This window comes from Pinus tabuliformis, chromosome 6, assembly GCF_031772625.1.
Source record: "Pinus tabuliformis cultivar Carrire ecotype Pingquan chromosome 6, CPIR1, whole genome shotgun sequence".
Lineage (NCBI taxonomy): Eukaryota > Viridiplantae > Streptophyta > Pinopsida > Pinales > Pinaceae > Pinus > Pinus tabuliformis.
In genome coordinates, this window is record NC_142292.1 from 857841219 (window position 1) to 857856145 (window position 14927).

The 14927-nt window shown below is 35.4% G+C and overlaps 1 protein-coding gene across 1 annotated transcript; it reads left to right on the forward strand.

Annotated features, from left to right (window-relative positions):
- Positions 1 to 9924: 9924 nt before the first annotated feature.
- LOC149261597 (uncharacterized) lies at positions 9925 to 13611 on the forward strand. The gene is made up of 3 exons (XM_089369870.1): positions 9925 to 10379; positions 10758 to 12115; positions 13367 to 13611. The coding sequence occupies exons 1-3, from the start codon at positions 9925 to 9927 to the stop codon at positions 13609 to 13611; spliced, it is 2058 nt and encodes a 685-aa protein (XP_089225996.1).
- Positions 13612 to 14927: the final 1316 nt, after the last annotated feature.

A 14927-nucleotide genomic window follows, 5' to 3' on the forward strand; every position in this document is an offset into this window, starting at 1 on the left:
CTCACACCTCTAAGGTTGCAATAACTTTTGGGGTTTGGAAGGAAGGTTCCAACTTATATAGGTATGTGTAGTAGTCCATAATGGAAGATGGTGTAGAAAGATATACTAGAGGATGTATACTTTGTTGTACTAACAAGCCTAGTAATAGGAAGATAGTTCTATACCATCCCTTATCGATACTCACTAGACCTTCGAAAAGCATTTCCATGGATTTTGTAGAAGGTTTACCAATAACTAGGAATGAACATGACTATCTATTTGTGGCAGTTGAAACGTTCAACAAGATGTGCATGATCACATTGCCCTACAAAAAGACCATCAAAGGACAAGAATTGGAAAATGTGTTCTCTAAACAGGTTTGGGTGCACATTGGGATGCCAAGGAGCCTTATCTAATATAGGAAAACCATATTTCTTAGTGCATTTTGGACTAAATTGTAGGAGAACAATGACATTATGTTAAAGATATCTCCAACATTCCACTCGTAGACAAATGGGAAGATAGAAGTAGTCAATTAGACTTTGGTACATCTTTTTAAATTTACCATCAGAAGCATCCAAAGACATGTGATGAAAATTTTATCTATATACAACACTCTTATATTAGAGTAGTCCACACTTCTATTGGTAAGTCACCTTTTGAAAATTTCATTATATATTTGCTACCTTCACCCTTGGATGTTGTATATGGAAAACAAGGAGGAGTGAGGAAGGACTTGGCATGAGGTTCATTGAGAGAAAAAAACTTGTTGACAAGATTAGGAAAATTCATTTGCAATTATAGGAGATGTTGAAGAAGTCATGGGAAAAATACAAGCTATACATGATCAACACAAAACAAAGAAGTGTTTAAGAGTGGAAGATATAGTTCAGTTACAATTGAACAAGAAAAGACTAGAAGGTCTTGGTAAGAATATCAAGGCTCTATGGTATGGTCCTTTTAAGATGTTGGAAAATGTGGGAGATAATTCCAAAAGACTAAATCTGTCCCCATACATACACATTTACTCAACAGTGAATGTGGAGAATTCAAACTCTATAAACCCTCCATGTTAGATTAGGAAGAGGAGAAAGTTATACCTTCCATATAGCAGTTGGCACCAAATGCTCAGACAGAGTTAATAGATGACATTTTTGTAGAAGAGGTAAAAAACTACAAGAAAGTTATAACATGGCATTTGTATAATGGTTTGAAAGGACAACTTCTGGGCAACACAAAGTGCTACTCTAGGGAGAAGGTAGAAGAAAGTTTTCTTACTTCATTAAGTAAATCATTTTGGGATGAAAATCCTCCTAAATAGGGAGGTATGATCCAAAATAGATCATTATATATTTATCATCTATCTTGATGCTTTTAGAGTGGAAAAAAATGGATGAATCAACTTGCATGGAGTTCCTAATTCAGAAAATTGGGGTTTGAAACTTCTGAAGCATTTTGAGGCATCAAATGGAATTTTTAGGGGGCTCAAAAATTTCTTGGCTTTAACTAAGATGCTTTAATGCTAGCCTACACTTAGATGCATTTCCAACAATGCAAGAATCATGTTAATGACAACTTATACGCAAAAGTTATTCCTCTTGCAAGTTGACCTTCAATGTTGACCACCATGATATAAGAGGATGCCAGTAAACCCCCGTTACTCATGCATATAGGCTAGGAACTTGTGGAATTTAAAGAAGATTATAGAATGTCCAAAACCATAACTCTAATTGAGGGTTGAGGAAGTCAAAAACCTACCCCTAGATGGCTATTGGACTGTGTTAAATACCCGACTACTAGGAGGAGTAGGGGTTCCATTCTAGTATTTGTTCCATATTTAAGTAGAACATATAGGAGTGTGAATTTAGAGAGTAGAATAGAAGGGGATAAGATTTTATAATAGCTTTACAAGCCATAGGACTCAGTTAACTCCACAAAGAGTACATTTTTCCTTGTATTTGCATAATTATACTAGAGAAAAAAGAGCAGAGCAACCTCGCCTTCTAGATATGTTTTCTCCTATGCAAGTTTCCGAGGGTAAATTCTTATGTTTATTTCTGAATAGTGTGTATACATATATTTTTTCTCTCATTTTTTTTTTAATTTATATATATCTAAAGTCTAAAGGAAATTAATTCATAATAATGATTTCAGTGCTTTATGAGATTTGTTGTGACAAATTATTCCAGTGAAATATCCATAACAATTTACAAATAAAAGAAAGATAAACTTTGCTATTGTCCCCTGAATATTATCACCCTAGGAAAAAAATCATTTTTATCCCTATCACAACAAAAATGATTTTCAAGTTAAGGTATACCTTTTATCTTTTTGTCCTTTAAACATGTCTGCAACAAAGACATTGTGAAAGGAAATTAGTTGTAAAAAGTAGTAGTTAATGGCTAGAATAGTATTGGTTTGATAGATAAACATAGGGTGGAAGGGGCCTCTACTCCATAATTTTGTCTTGTTTTTATTAGGAATATTTCTTTGAAGTACTATTATTTCCTTATCTCTTTTGTTGAGAACTTGTGGTTTTTTATTTCTTTATATAACATAATACTTTATTGTGAACAAAGAAAGTAGGTTTATTCTAAGGAAAAAATCATTTTTATCTATATCACAACAAAAATGATTTTCAAGTTAAGGTATACCTTTTCTCTTTTTGTCCTTTTAACGTGTCTGCAACAAAGACAGTGTGAAAGGAAATTAGCTGTAAAAATTAGTAGTTAATGGCTAGATTAGTATTGGTTTGATAGATAAACATAGGGTGGAAGGGGCCTCTACTACATAATTTTGTCTTGTTTTTATTAGGAATATTAGTTTGACGTACTATTATTTCCTTATTTCTTTTTTTGAGAACTTGTGGTTGGTTGGCGCCAAACCCCTTTATTATTTCTTTATATAACATAATACTTTATTGTGAACAAAGAAAGTAGGTTTATTCTAAGGAAAAAATCATTTTTATCTATATCACAACAAAAATGATTTTCAAGTTAAGGTATACCTTTTCTCTTTTTGTCCTTTTAACATGTCTGCAACAAAGACATTGTGAAAGGAAATTAGCTGTAAAAAGTAGTAGTTAATGGCTAGATTAGTATTGGTTTGATAGATAAACATAGGGTGGAAGGGGCCTCTACTCCATAATTTTGTCTTGTTTTTATTAGGAATATTTGTTTGAAGTACTATTATTTCCTTATCTCTTTTGTTGAGAACTTGTGGTTGGTTGGCGGAAAACCCCTTTTTTATTTCTTTATATAACATAATACTTTATTGTGAACAAAGAAAGTAGGTTTATTCTAAGGAAAAAATCATTTTTATGTATATCACAACAAAAATGATTTTCAAGTTAAGGTATACCTTTTCTCTTTTTGTCCTTTTAACATGTCTGCAACAAAGACATTGTGAAAGGAAATTAGCTGTAAAAAGTAGTAGTTAATGGCTAGATTAGTATTGGTTTGATAGATAAACATAGGGTGGAAGGGGCCTCTACTCCATAAGTTTGTCTTGTTTTTATTAGGAATATTTGTTTGAAGTACTATTATTTCCTTATCTCTTTTGTTGAAAACTTGTGGTTGGTTGGCGGCAAACCCCCTTTTTATATAACATAATACTTTATTATGAACAAAGAAAGTAGGTTTATTTTAGAAAGTAGTAGATAAATGTTGGGTGGTTTTGAGACATTTTCAATGTAATTTATTTTCCATATTTAAGGCATTTTTTATTAATATTTTATATGGTTGTTTCATTTTGATAAATGATTTAATAAAATCTATGAATTTATTTATCTTTCTTTTATATGAAGATATTTTAGGATTTTTTTAAATTGTTTTGTGTGATTTTCATAAAAAATTATTATTATTATTATTATTATTTTCAGAAAAATGTCTTTTATTATTTGATTTTTCCAAGTTTGATATATTTGGAGTTAAAATGGATTTAGGTTGATTTAATTTCCATAAACAAAGAGTCTTTCCCTTTTTAAACAGGCTATATTTCACATGAATTTATAAAACTAAAGCTCAAAAACCACTGATAACTTGACCAAATCGAGTTTACCATAACTACCCAACAAAGTTAATAAAAATAATAATAACATTGTAATTTTATTATTTTATTATTTTAGGTAGAAGTTACTCTTATTTTAAAGTAAGATTATTATTATTATTATTTTATTATTATTTTTGTTCACATAATATAATATTACATCTCTTCTATATTGGGTTAGAGAGCGGCTCTTGAAACAATAATAAGTGTTTATGAAAGCAGTAGAAATAATTTCTAGAGAAAACTATGTTTTGAGTCAAAGTGTAGAAATAGTTTCTAGAGAAGACTATGTTACAAAGAGTTGAAACCTGAGTTTTAGGTGAACACCTCACCCATCATAAAAAAACAAGAAGCAAAAAATAAAGGTGAAGATGAGGAGACACTGAAGCAATTTATAAAGAGAATGTCAGAGATTAGGAAAAATTAATAAATTAAACAAAAAAAGGCCAATAGAATAAGTAAAAGAATATAATACTTAATAATATTAATATTATTAACCATTGTCCATTAATATTGGGAATAATTAGAAAAATATCGTTAAATTTTTTATTTAAAAAAATATTACAAAATATTGTTATTATTAATATTAACCTTAAAATATCTAAATAATTAATATTATTAATAAAATTATAGCATTAGTAATAATATTATTAAAAATTATAATTATTCAAAAAATCTCAAAATAATAAATCTACATAATACCATATAATATTGTTACAATCACAATAATTATTATTATCTATAATATTGTTATATTAATATAATTGTAATAATAATACTTATTATTATTATAATAATTATCATTATATTGTAATGTAAACAATATATTATATTAATATAATTGTAATAATAACAATAAACTTATTGTTATAATAAGCTATATGGTAGTATTTTGGAAAAGAAGTTAAGCATATGGTTTGAAAGTGAAGGTAAGCGGGCTAAAGGCCAAGCAAGTTTCATAAGGCATCACTAAACAATAGACCACCTCGTTATGCTTAGGATCATTGTGGAGGAATGTCGTAATGATAAATCCAATTTATTTTGTTGCTTTGTGGGCTTTAGAAAGGCTTTCGATACGGTCCCTAGATACAACCTTTGGAATAGATTAGAAGAGCTAAAGGTTCCTCTCGAGTTGAGAGTTGCCACTATAAGATTATACGAGAATGTAATTGCCAAGCTAAAGAGCAATGAGGGGTGGTCGAAAGATATTAAGTGTAACATCGAAGTTAAACAAGGTTGCCCCCTCTCCCCTACCCTATTTGGCATTTACATCGATAAGCTCGAAGGCTATTTAGAGGAAGCAAGATGTGATGGCATGATCTTAGCTGGGATAGTCGTCATCCTTCTTCTCTATGCTGACGATATTGTTCTTTTGGCAAGGTGCCCATCTGATCTTGATAAGCAACTTGGGCTTCTTAAGGATTTCTGCTCTACCATGGGTATGACTGTTAACACTGACAAAACAAAAGTTATGATTATCAAATCCAAGAACGACACTTATGCTAATTTTATGTATGACAATAATAACTTGGAGGAAGTGTATTCTTACAAGTACCTAGGAATTGATATTCATCACAAGCTCACTTGGAACCATAGCATTGAGAAAATGATTAATGGGGAGTGGAAAGCTTATTTTGGTCTTGAAAATAATTGTAAAACAACAAACCTTGTAATGTGGGATAAAAAAAAGTTCCTCTTTGAAACTTTAGTCACTCCTGTTAACTTATATGGTTGTGAGGTTTGGGGTTGCAGCATCTCTAGAGAATCATGGAGAAAAATTGAGCAAATCCAGAAGCGTTTTATAACTTATAACCTAAAAATTAAAAGTAATACATCCTATCTTATTCTCCTTATAGAAGTAGGTATTTCCCCTATTGAGAGCCTAGCTATGATTATAGACGATCATAACATAGATGATCATAACATAGACGATCATAGACTTCCTAAGCTAGCTTTAAATTCCAGCCAAAACCACCTAAGGCTCAATTGGGGGTGGCATAAAGACACAAGGGCCTGGTTAGACTATTGGGTGATCAACGAGAATGATGCATTGCAAAACATAAATAACATTAAAGATATTGTTACTTCTAAGTTCAAAGAAAAATGTGGTGTGAGAAAGATTTAATGGCTAAAAGAAAATTAAGTTATTATAATAAGGTCATCAACCCCACCCTAGAAGATCAAAAGTATCTCTCTATTTTAACTAGCTCAAAGAAGAAAATCAATATAGCAAAGATTAGAACGAATTCTCATGAGCTCCATAGTGAAATAGGTCATTGGGCAGTTCCTAAAACGCCATGGATGGAAAGGATCTGCCATATATGTGAGAATAGGAACATCGAGGATGAAAACCACTTCCTCTTAGAGTGCCCCACGTACAATCACATTAGATCTCAGTTTCACAATTTTTGTTACAATACTGACCTTCCTAACCTTTTACAATGTCAAAATTATTGTGAGCTGGGGAGGCTTCTCTCCAAGCTTTTTGAGCATAGGAATAAAAAATCAAAATAAATAATTTGTTTCTTTAGGTCCGATAGACCAATGTTTGGTCCTAGTGGACCTTAACCACCACCACCACCACCATCATCATCAATATAATTGTAATAATAATACTTATTATTATAATAATAATAATTATTATTATATTGTAATATAAAAACATAATAATAAGAATTATGATAAATGTTCTAATATATTCTAATTATTAATAAGAATATCATAATAGTATTGAATTCAAGCTTTTGTGATTCATATTTTTGTAAATAGATTTTTTTCTTAAAAATTATGTTGGAATTTTTGTGTTTATGCATTTTGAACCATCCGTGTGATTTATCGTCACGATCAAGATGGAAAGTTTGACCTCATTGATAGATTAAATGGCGAAAATAATATACAGAGAATTAAGCCAAAGAGCTGAAATCAAACTGTCATAAAGAAAATACTAGAAAGCTTCAAGAATATGATAATAATAAATATTGAGTTAAAATCATAAATATAAAAAATGAAAATATAAATAAAAATATTAAAAAATAATTAACAATAAACTATAAAAAATTAAATATCCGAATTAGTTAAAATAATAACTAAATCAATAAAATAAAATAAAATAAAATCAATAAATAAATAAAAAAATCAAACCAACAAGTATTGAAAAATTAATAAATGAAATTAAGAAAAAAAAAAAACAGGAAAAAAAACCATTAAAGTAAAAGTCAAACATAACAAGAAAAAGAAGGAGAAAGAAAAGAATTTAAGTTAAGTATAAAATATATGGTAAAAAAACTTTTAATAACTAATTTATAAAAATACATATGATTAATAGACCATAAAGAGACCAAATATACCAAATAAAGATATCAAATATAGTATAGTAAAAATAAATTAATAATAATAGAAATTAGGATACAATAAAGTTAAATTAATAATAGGGAAAAAAGAAGTAAAGAAGAAATATCAAAATGAGGAAAAATAGAAAGGAAATCATCCTTAAAAAAAAAAGGTCCGGATCCAAGAGCTACTGATTTTCCATCCATCGTCTTTATTAACATTACTTGGCCTTCGATAATAATAATGACATCTTAACGAGAGTTATTCATTTGCTAAGCTGCGCGCGCGCTGCTGCTGAAAACGCCTGTAGGTTGCCGCCGACAAGTTCTTGGACGCTGCCATGAGCGGTCCCGGGGGTGGGGAGTCTGCTCCCACCCCTCCTCTTTCCTTTGCAGATGCCTTCAGAAGGCTGTTAACACAGAAAGGGAAGCAACATCAGCATATTGAAATCCCAAAATTCATTAAAAAGCTTGACGAAATCCCAGAGATAGCACTCCCAGAGGAGAAATCGATAAAAATAGCTCTTGCGTTGTCTGACAGAGGCCTGGTAGGGCAGTTTATGGGCCGTTGGCCGTCCACTAAGACCACGGACGATTGGATACAACGAAACTGGAGACCGCAGCTGGAAAATAATGTGATTTGTTATGCTGTAGGGCGAGGCTATTTCATTTTTGAATTTACCACCAAGGAAGATCGCGACCTGGTTTTCAGAAACGGGCCGTACTTTATGGGAAATCAGGGACTGTATCTCAATAAATGGAGTCCTGATTTTGATCCATCTGTTGATGTCCCCAAGGAGGCGCCGGTCTGGGTTCGTTTACCCAATCTTCCTCTCCATTGTTGGAGCTATCAATCTCTGCAGAAGATCGGTAATGGGCTGGGTCGATTTATTGACAAAGCTGATCACAAGGGTCAATATACTTGTGCTAGAATCTGCGTAGAAGTTGATCTGGAAGCCGGGCTACCAGAAGCGATTAAACTCAAAGTTGGAGAATGGCAGCACTACCAGAAGTTGGACTACGAGCAACTGCCTTTCAAATGTCGAACTTGTCATGAGCATGGACACTTCCAGAGAAACTGCCCAAAAGCCCCATCAGGGAACACAGTTGAAGAAGAAGGTTGGAAAGAAATCAGAAAGGGAAAAGCTATCCCAAAACCTTCCGGACAGAAACCTTCCGCCCCACTGGGAAATCCTCACATCAATCCAAAAGCCGTTGCTGCCAAAGACGGATCTCCATCTGGAGAAAAGATGGGTGATAAGGAGAACCAAGAAGAAACCGGAAATATGGAGAAACAAGGAAAAACAAATGCAGTAGAATCAACAGTTCCCACACCAGAGGAGTATCAGAGAGGAAACGAAGGCAATGAAGAACACATTAGCTTAGGCTCAGACTCTGAAGGCGATTCAGAAGAGAGAGATTCTGAATCTGACAATTCGTTGGCCACTCCAATCAAGACGACGAGAGGACGGAAATCCAAGAAGAAACAGAGGGAGGAAGAAACTTACAAAGATGTCCTCCAGGGATCCCAAAAAACTCTCAAATCAATGATGAATACCAGATCTGGACGCAAAAGCAACAAGGCTCCAATGGGAGCCTCCTCTCCCCACAAAAGTAAATAATGAAATATGTCTCCTGGAACTGCAGAGGTTTAGGCAGCAGGTCGAAAGAGGAAGCCCTGAAAGATTTAGTGAGAATATACTCGCCTGAAATCCTCCTAATCCAGGAGACAAAGTTGGAGGATATTTCCCTCCTCAAATCTAGTAAAACTTTTTGGAACAAAGGCCATGGAAAAGCAGTTAGCGCAAGAGGTGCCTCTAGTGGAATAGCCACCTTCTGGAACAGCACCATATATGACTTTATTCAAGAAAAAAGTAGCCCTCACTGGCTCTTCACTCAGCTACTTCACAAGGGTTCTGGTCAGCAAGTAAGTATGTTTAATGTTTATGCTCCTGTTTTGTCAAGTGAGAAAAAAATCTGCTGGAATTCGCTTCAAACATTTCTTTTAGAGCAAAACCCCGAGAATATCATAATTGCAGGTGACCTTAATGTCACCCTTGATATTGATGAGAAAAAGGGAGGATCCATTGTCAGGGATCCTGCCAGAGAATGGGTTGAAGACATAATGCTGGGCTGGGACCTGGAGGATATTAAACCTTCTTCAAGAAAATTCACTTGGTCCAATAAAAGAACAGGCCCCAATCATATTGCTGCCCATCTGGACAGATTTCTTGTCCATTCTTCCTTCCTAACCAGCGGTCTTATGGCATCCTCTAAAATTCTCCCAAATCTCACCTCTGATCATAAGCCAATTCTTCTCGAACTTTCTCTTGACTGCAATCTTGGCCTCATCCCTTTCCGGTTCAGCCCTTTGTGGATCCAGCAAGAAGGCTTTCAAGATGTGGTCTCCGACTCTTGGAATAGGCCCGTCCATGGCTCTCCTTTCTTTGTGTGGGAAGAGAAAATCAGGATTCTAAAAAGAAATCTAAAAGACTGGGCTAAAAGACTGCAAACCCCCACATCCAAAAGAAAAGAAAATACAAATAAGCTTGCTGCTCATCAAATAGAAATGGAGAAAAACCCTGTTTCTCAAGGTATGCTACTAAAAGAAGTTGAGCTCCAAAAAGAGGTTCATAGATCAAGCAGGGAGGAGGAAGAGTTTTGGCGGCAAAAGTCTAGGATGCTCTGGCTGAAATCCGGCGATAAGAACACCAGCTTCTTTCATAAGCAAGCGGAAGCCCGAAAGAACTTCAAATCAGTCTCAGAGATCCAACACCAGAATAATGTGATCAAGGATTTCGAAGGCATCAAGAGAGCTGCATACTCCTTCTTCCAAGACCTGTATTCGGCTCCTGAAGATCCAGATATTGATCCCCACTCTTATCCGTTCAATTTAATTCCCAATTGTGTCAAGGAATCGGATAACGATATGCTGACAGCCTCGATCAGTATGGAAGAGCTTGAGGAGGCACTGAATAATATGGAGCCCGATAAAGCCCCAGGGCCAGATGGGTTCTCTGTCAGGTTCTTTCTGACTTGCTGGTCAATAATCAAAAAAGATCTTCTGAGGATGGTCAGAAAATCCCAGAATTGTGTAAAGATAGGTGGTGGCATCAACTCAGCCTTCCTTGCTCTGATCCCAAAAGAGAAAGGTGCCTCTGACTTTAGCAGATTTAGGCCAATATCTTTGTGTAATTCCAGCTATAAATTGGTCTCCAAAATAATAGCCAACAGGCTGAAAAATATCTTGCCAGACATCATCCCTGAAAACCAAGGCGGATTCATAAAAGGCAGAAAGATTTTGGATAATATTGTGCTGGTCCAAGAAGCCGTCCACTCTAGTTGCCAAAGAAAGGAGAAAGGCATGGTGATTAAGCTCGATTTGGCTAACGCATTTGACAGGGTGAGACATGAATTTCTGTTTGCTGTGATGAAGAAGCTAGGCTTTTCAACGAACTTCATCAACTGGGTGAAAGCCTGTATTGCCTCGCCTTGGATTGCGCCCTTGGTTAATGGCCGCTCTACTGATTTCTTCCAAGCTTCTAGGGGCCTGAGACAGGGATGCCCTTTGTCTCCGCTCCTATATGCTATCCAAGCCTCGGTGTTAAGCTTCCAACTAGATCATAATCAGCAAATTCAAACTCTTCCTGGCATCAGAACTACTCACAAGGTGAAAGACATTAATCATGCCCAATTTGTTGACGACACTCTGCTGCTTGGAGGAGCCAGCTTGATTTCTGCCAGACATTTCAAGAGGGAACTGGACATTTACAGGCTAATCTCGGGCAGCAAGATCAATTATAGAAAATGCTCCATCTATGGCTGGAACTGCTCGACTAAAGAACTGTCTGACATAGCAAGACTTTTAGAAATGGAAGGAATCCAAAATTGGGAGTCATTTAAATATCTCGGGATACCAATCTTCAAAATTAAGCCTAAAGTTGCTCACTGGCTGCCGCTGCTTGACAAAATAAAGAATAGAATCCAAGCCTTGGGTGCCTCATGGTTGAACAACGCAGGGAAACTCATCCTCATGAAATCGGTCCCAATAAGCATGCCTCTATTCCAAAACTCAATCCTCCTTGCCCCAAAAACCTTTCTTAGTAAGTTAGATATCCTGTTAAGAATATTTCTGTGGGAAGGTGGGAATAACAATGACAGAAGAATCCATTTAGTGAGCTGGGAAATTCTCAAGAGTCCATTTCAGGAAGGAGGCCTCCAGCTGCGCAATTTGGCTGCTCAAAATATTGCTTTGGGAGCCAAGATCCTATGGAATTTAGTCTCTGGAAAAACTAGCTGGAGTAAAAGAGTTATTTGGAAGAAATACTTCCATGGGCAGCGATTGAGATGCCTGGATAATCCCCCAAGAACTCTAAAAGGTTCACCAATATTCAATCTTTGCAAAGCGGCAAGGGAGCAATTCAGCCAACACCTATATTGGATCCCTGGCAATGGAAGGAAAATCAATATGTGGGATGATTCGATCTTGGGTGACCAACCAATGAAGCAGGTGAATGGTCTTGCAAACATTAAAGATTGGCTTCAGTCTCGTAATCTGCACACATTGTGGGACATTTCGAACTGGAAAGAAGCTCCTGACAGAACCTGGGATGGGTGGAATCTAGGGGAGATCCCCATAATGTTGCAGGGGGAAGCCTCTTTACTTCTAGATATGCTCCAAGGAAAATCTCCTTCAAAAGCCAATGCTAAAGACAAAAGAGGCTGGGGGTCCATATCTGGCCATTATACTGTTGCTGAAGGTTACAAAAGAATTATGGCTGCCCCCATGTTCCTCCAAATCCGGCCCAATGGAAAATTATATGAGACTTTCCAGCTCTACCAAAAATAGACTTCTTCTGTTGGACCGTGGCACATCAAAGCATCCTCACCAGAGATAATTTGAGAAGAAGAAGAATGGAAGGACCTTCCAGATGTCCTCTCTGTAGATCTGATGAAGAAACTACCAATCATCTGTTGCTGCTATGCCCCTTTGCCCAAGAAGTCTGGAGGGGGGTGCTACTGTTAGAGCCCACTATCCTTGCTCTCCCAGACAACATTCCTGCCTTGTTCAGAACTTGGGCCAGCTTATCTCCCTTCTGTCTTAAAAACAAAAGTCTTCTCAAAACCAGCTGGATGTGGATCCCTAAGTTTATTTGTTGGAAATTATGGTTGGAAAGAAAAAACAGAATTTTTCGAGAAGAAAGTTGCACTACAATAAGAGTTATCTCTAAAATAAAGGATTTGTTGGGAGAAGCTCTGGAAGCCAACGCTACATCAAGGAATGAAACAAGATTGCTCATAGAAGAAGAGAATTGGTTCAAAGAATTAGTTCCAAAGCTAAAGGAAAGGCCCCCTTAATCTGTCCCCGCTCATTCCAGCTGGGAGATCAGGCTGGAAGAACAAGAGTTTATCAAGTGGAGATCGGTCTTGGAAGAGCATTGTTTATTCTTCGATGGGGCTTCTAAAGGAAACCCTGGGGTCGTTGGCAGTGGGGGAGTTCTATTGAGTCTTGGAGGCTTTCCGGAACTGAGATTCCATTGGGGTCTAGGAATTGAAACTAACAACAGAGCGGAGGCTTTGGCATTGTGGCAAGGGCTGACACAGGCGATCAAAAGAAATATCCTTTCTCTAGAAGTCTTCGGAGACTCAAGACTCATCATCCAGGCCATGCTTCGTCCTAAGAACTCTCACCAGGTTCAGTTAGCCTCTATCATTAGGAAAATCAGACTTCTGCTCCCTAAATTCAACAAAATATCTTTCTTTCATATCTTAAGGAACCTCAATTCCCTAGCTGATAATGAGGCCAACCTTGGTGTCCTCTGCTCTCGAAGATCCCTGGTAATAAACTCAACTGAATCATCTTGCTCTATTCCTTAAATTTCCAGCTCGACCCTCCATTCCTAATTGAAATAGGAGCTCTCTGTTAAATCAATCTTGTAACCAGACCACCCAAAGCTGAACCCAGTTTCCGAGTATGCTCTCTGTTAATTGATTTGTCTCTGTCTCCCCAGCGAATTTAAAGATTCCAAATGGGCGTATCCAAGCTCAGTTTCGATTTTCCTCTGTCTATCTCTTCTGCCGGATTGGACCAGAAACTTCAGAGCCGGTCTTCCCCGGGAAACAGCATCTGCGAATCCTCCCATTCTCTGCGTTGGCAATTCCAGTTGTGGAAGTCTTGTGCCAAGGAAGTCTGCTGAAACGGTTCATCACAGATTCGCAGGCAGCCCATCTGAAGCGAAAATTGATATACAGTTAGCTCATGATCCGCTTGAGGACTTTGCAGGAGGCGTCATCTCATCTACAACCTTCAACACGCATAAGTAGTTTATCTCATCAGCTCAGAACCTCGATTTGACCTGCATTTCTCTCGGATTGGATCTGCATTTTCACATATTCCTCTGTTCTCTGTAATGGACTCTTCAGACTTGTAAAGCATGCGGTAGCTGGTTTACCGCCCATTTCAATATAACCGTTATTGTCCAAAAAAAAACATTACTTGGCCTTCTTTCAATCTCTATGACTTCCCTAAATTTCGGTGATGAAAATGATTAATCTTTGTAATCACCTTAGCCTCTTCTCTACAAATGTGGTGTTTTGTCTTTGTTCCACCAATGTTGGGGAGTGGGTCATCCCATGCTTGATGTCGGCAACATGCTCATGGATCCTTTGGTTTATTGACAGACTATTTTCACCAATGTAGGGGTCCCACCGGGAATATGAGATTATATAAACATCTTTCATATTATTAGGATCCACAGGGTCTTTCACCCACTTAGGTGTCTTTTATTTATTAATTTATTAGTTTAACTAATTTGGATCTTTATTTTTAATAGTTTATTGATAATTGTTTTTTTATAATTTTAGTTTTGTTCTTTTCTTAATTAATTTTGATGAGTTTTTTTTGTTATTTTTAGGCCCCTTTAATTCTTTTATATATATTTATATAATTGTTTATTCTTTGATGTATATTTTTTTGACCTTGTAACATATGGTGTTATGTTTGACTTGACTTTGTTATTATATTTTTACTTATAATTCAATTTTTATATTTATTATTTTAACTCAAGATTTATTATCATCATATTCTTGAAAGTTATTTGCTTTCTAGTATTTTCTTTACAACCATTTGATTTCTATCGTTTGACTCAATTCTCTTACATCGCGTTCCCTATTTAATCTATCACCCATATCAAAATTTTCAACTTTCCATTAATCTATCGCCCAAATCAATCAAACTTTCCATTTGATGATGAACTACACTGGATGGTTTGAAACAAATAGACACAAAAATTCCAATATGATTTTTAGCGAAAAAATCAATTTATAATATTATAATATTAATATTAATTATTAATATGGTTATTCTTATTTTGAACCATTATTATATCTTAAGAAATATTATTAACTAATTAAATTTATCATTAAAATATTAATAAAATAAATTAATAAATTATTGATTAAAATTAAAATTCAAAACAGAAAAAAAAACAAAACTAAATAAACCAGGTAAAAAAAGGGAGAAACAATGAATAGTAAATTACCTTGACTAACTAAATTTAAATATCTATTCAA

What these genes read in the sequence shown, in the direction of transcription:
- LOC149261597 (XM_089369870.1), top strand. Translation starts at nt 9,925, where the DNA reads ATGGAGAAAAACCCTGTTTCTCAAGGTATGCTACTAAAAGAAGTTGAG. An exon ending in CCAGATGGGTTCTCTGTCAG is followed by an intron (nt 10,380 to 10,757) that starts GTTCTTTCTGAC and finishes CGCATTTGACAG; the next exon opens with GGTGAGACATGAATTTCTGT. An exon ending in CCATTATACTGTTGCTGAAG is followed by an intron (nt 12,116 to 13,366) that starts GTTACAAAAGAA and finishes CTGTCTCCCCAG; the next exon opens with CGAATTTAAAGATTCCAAAT.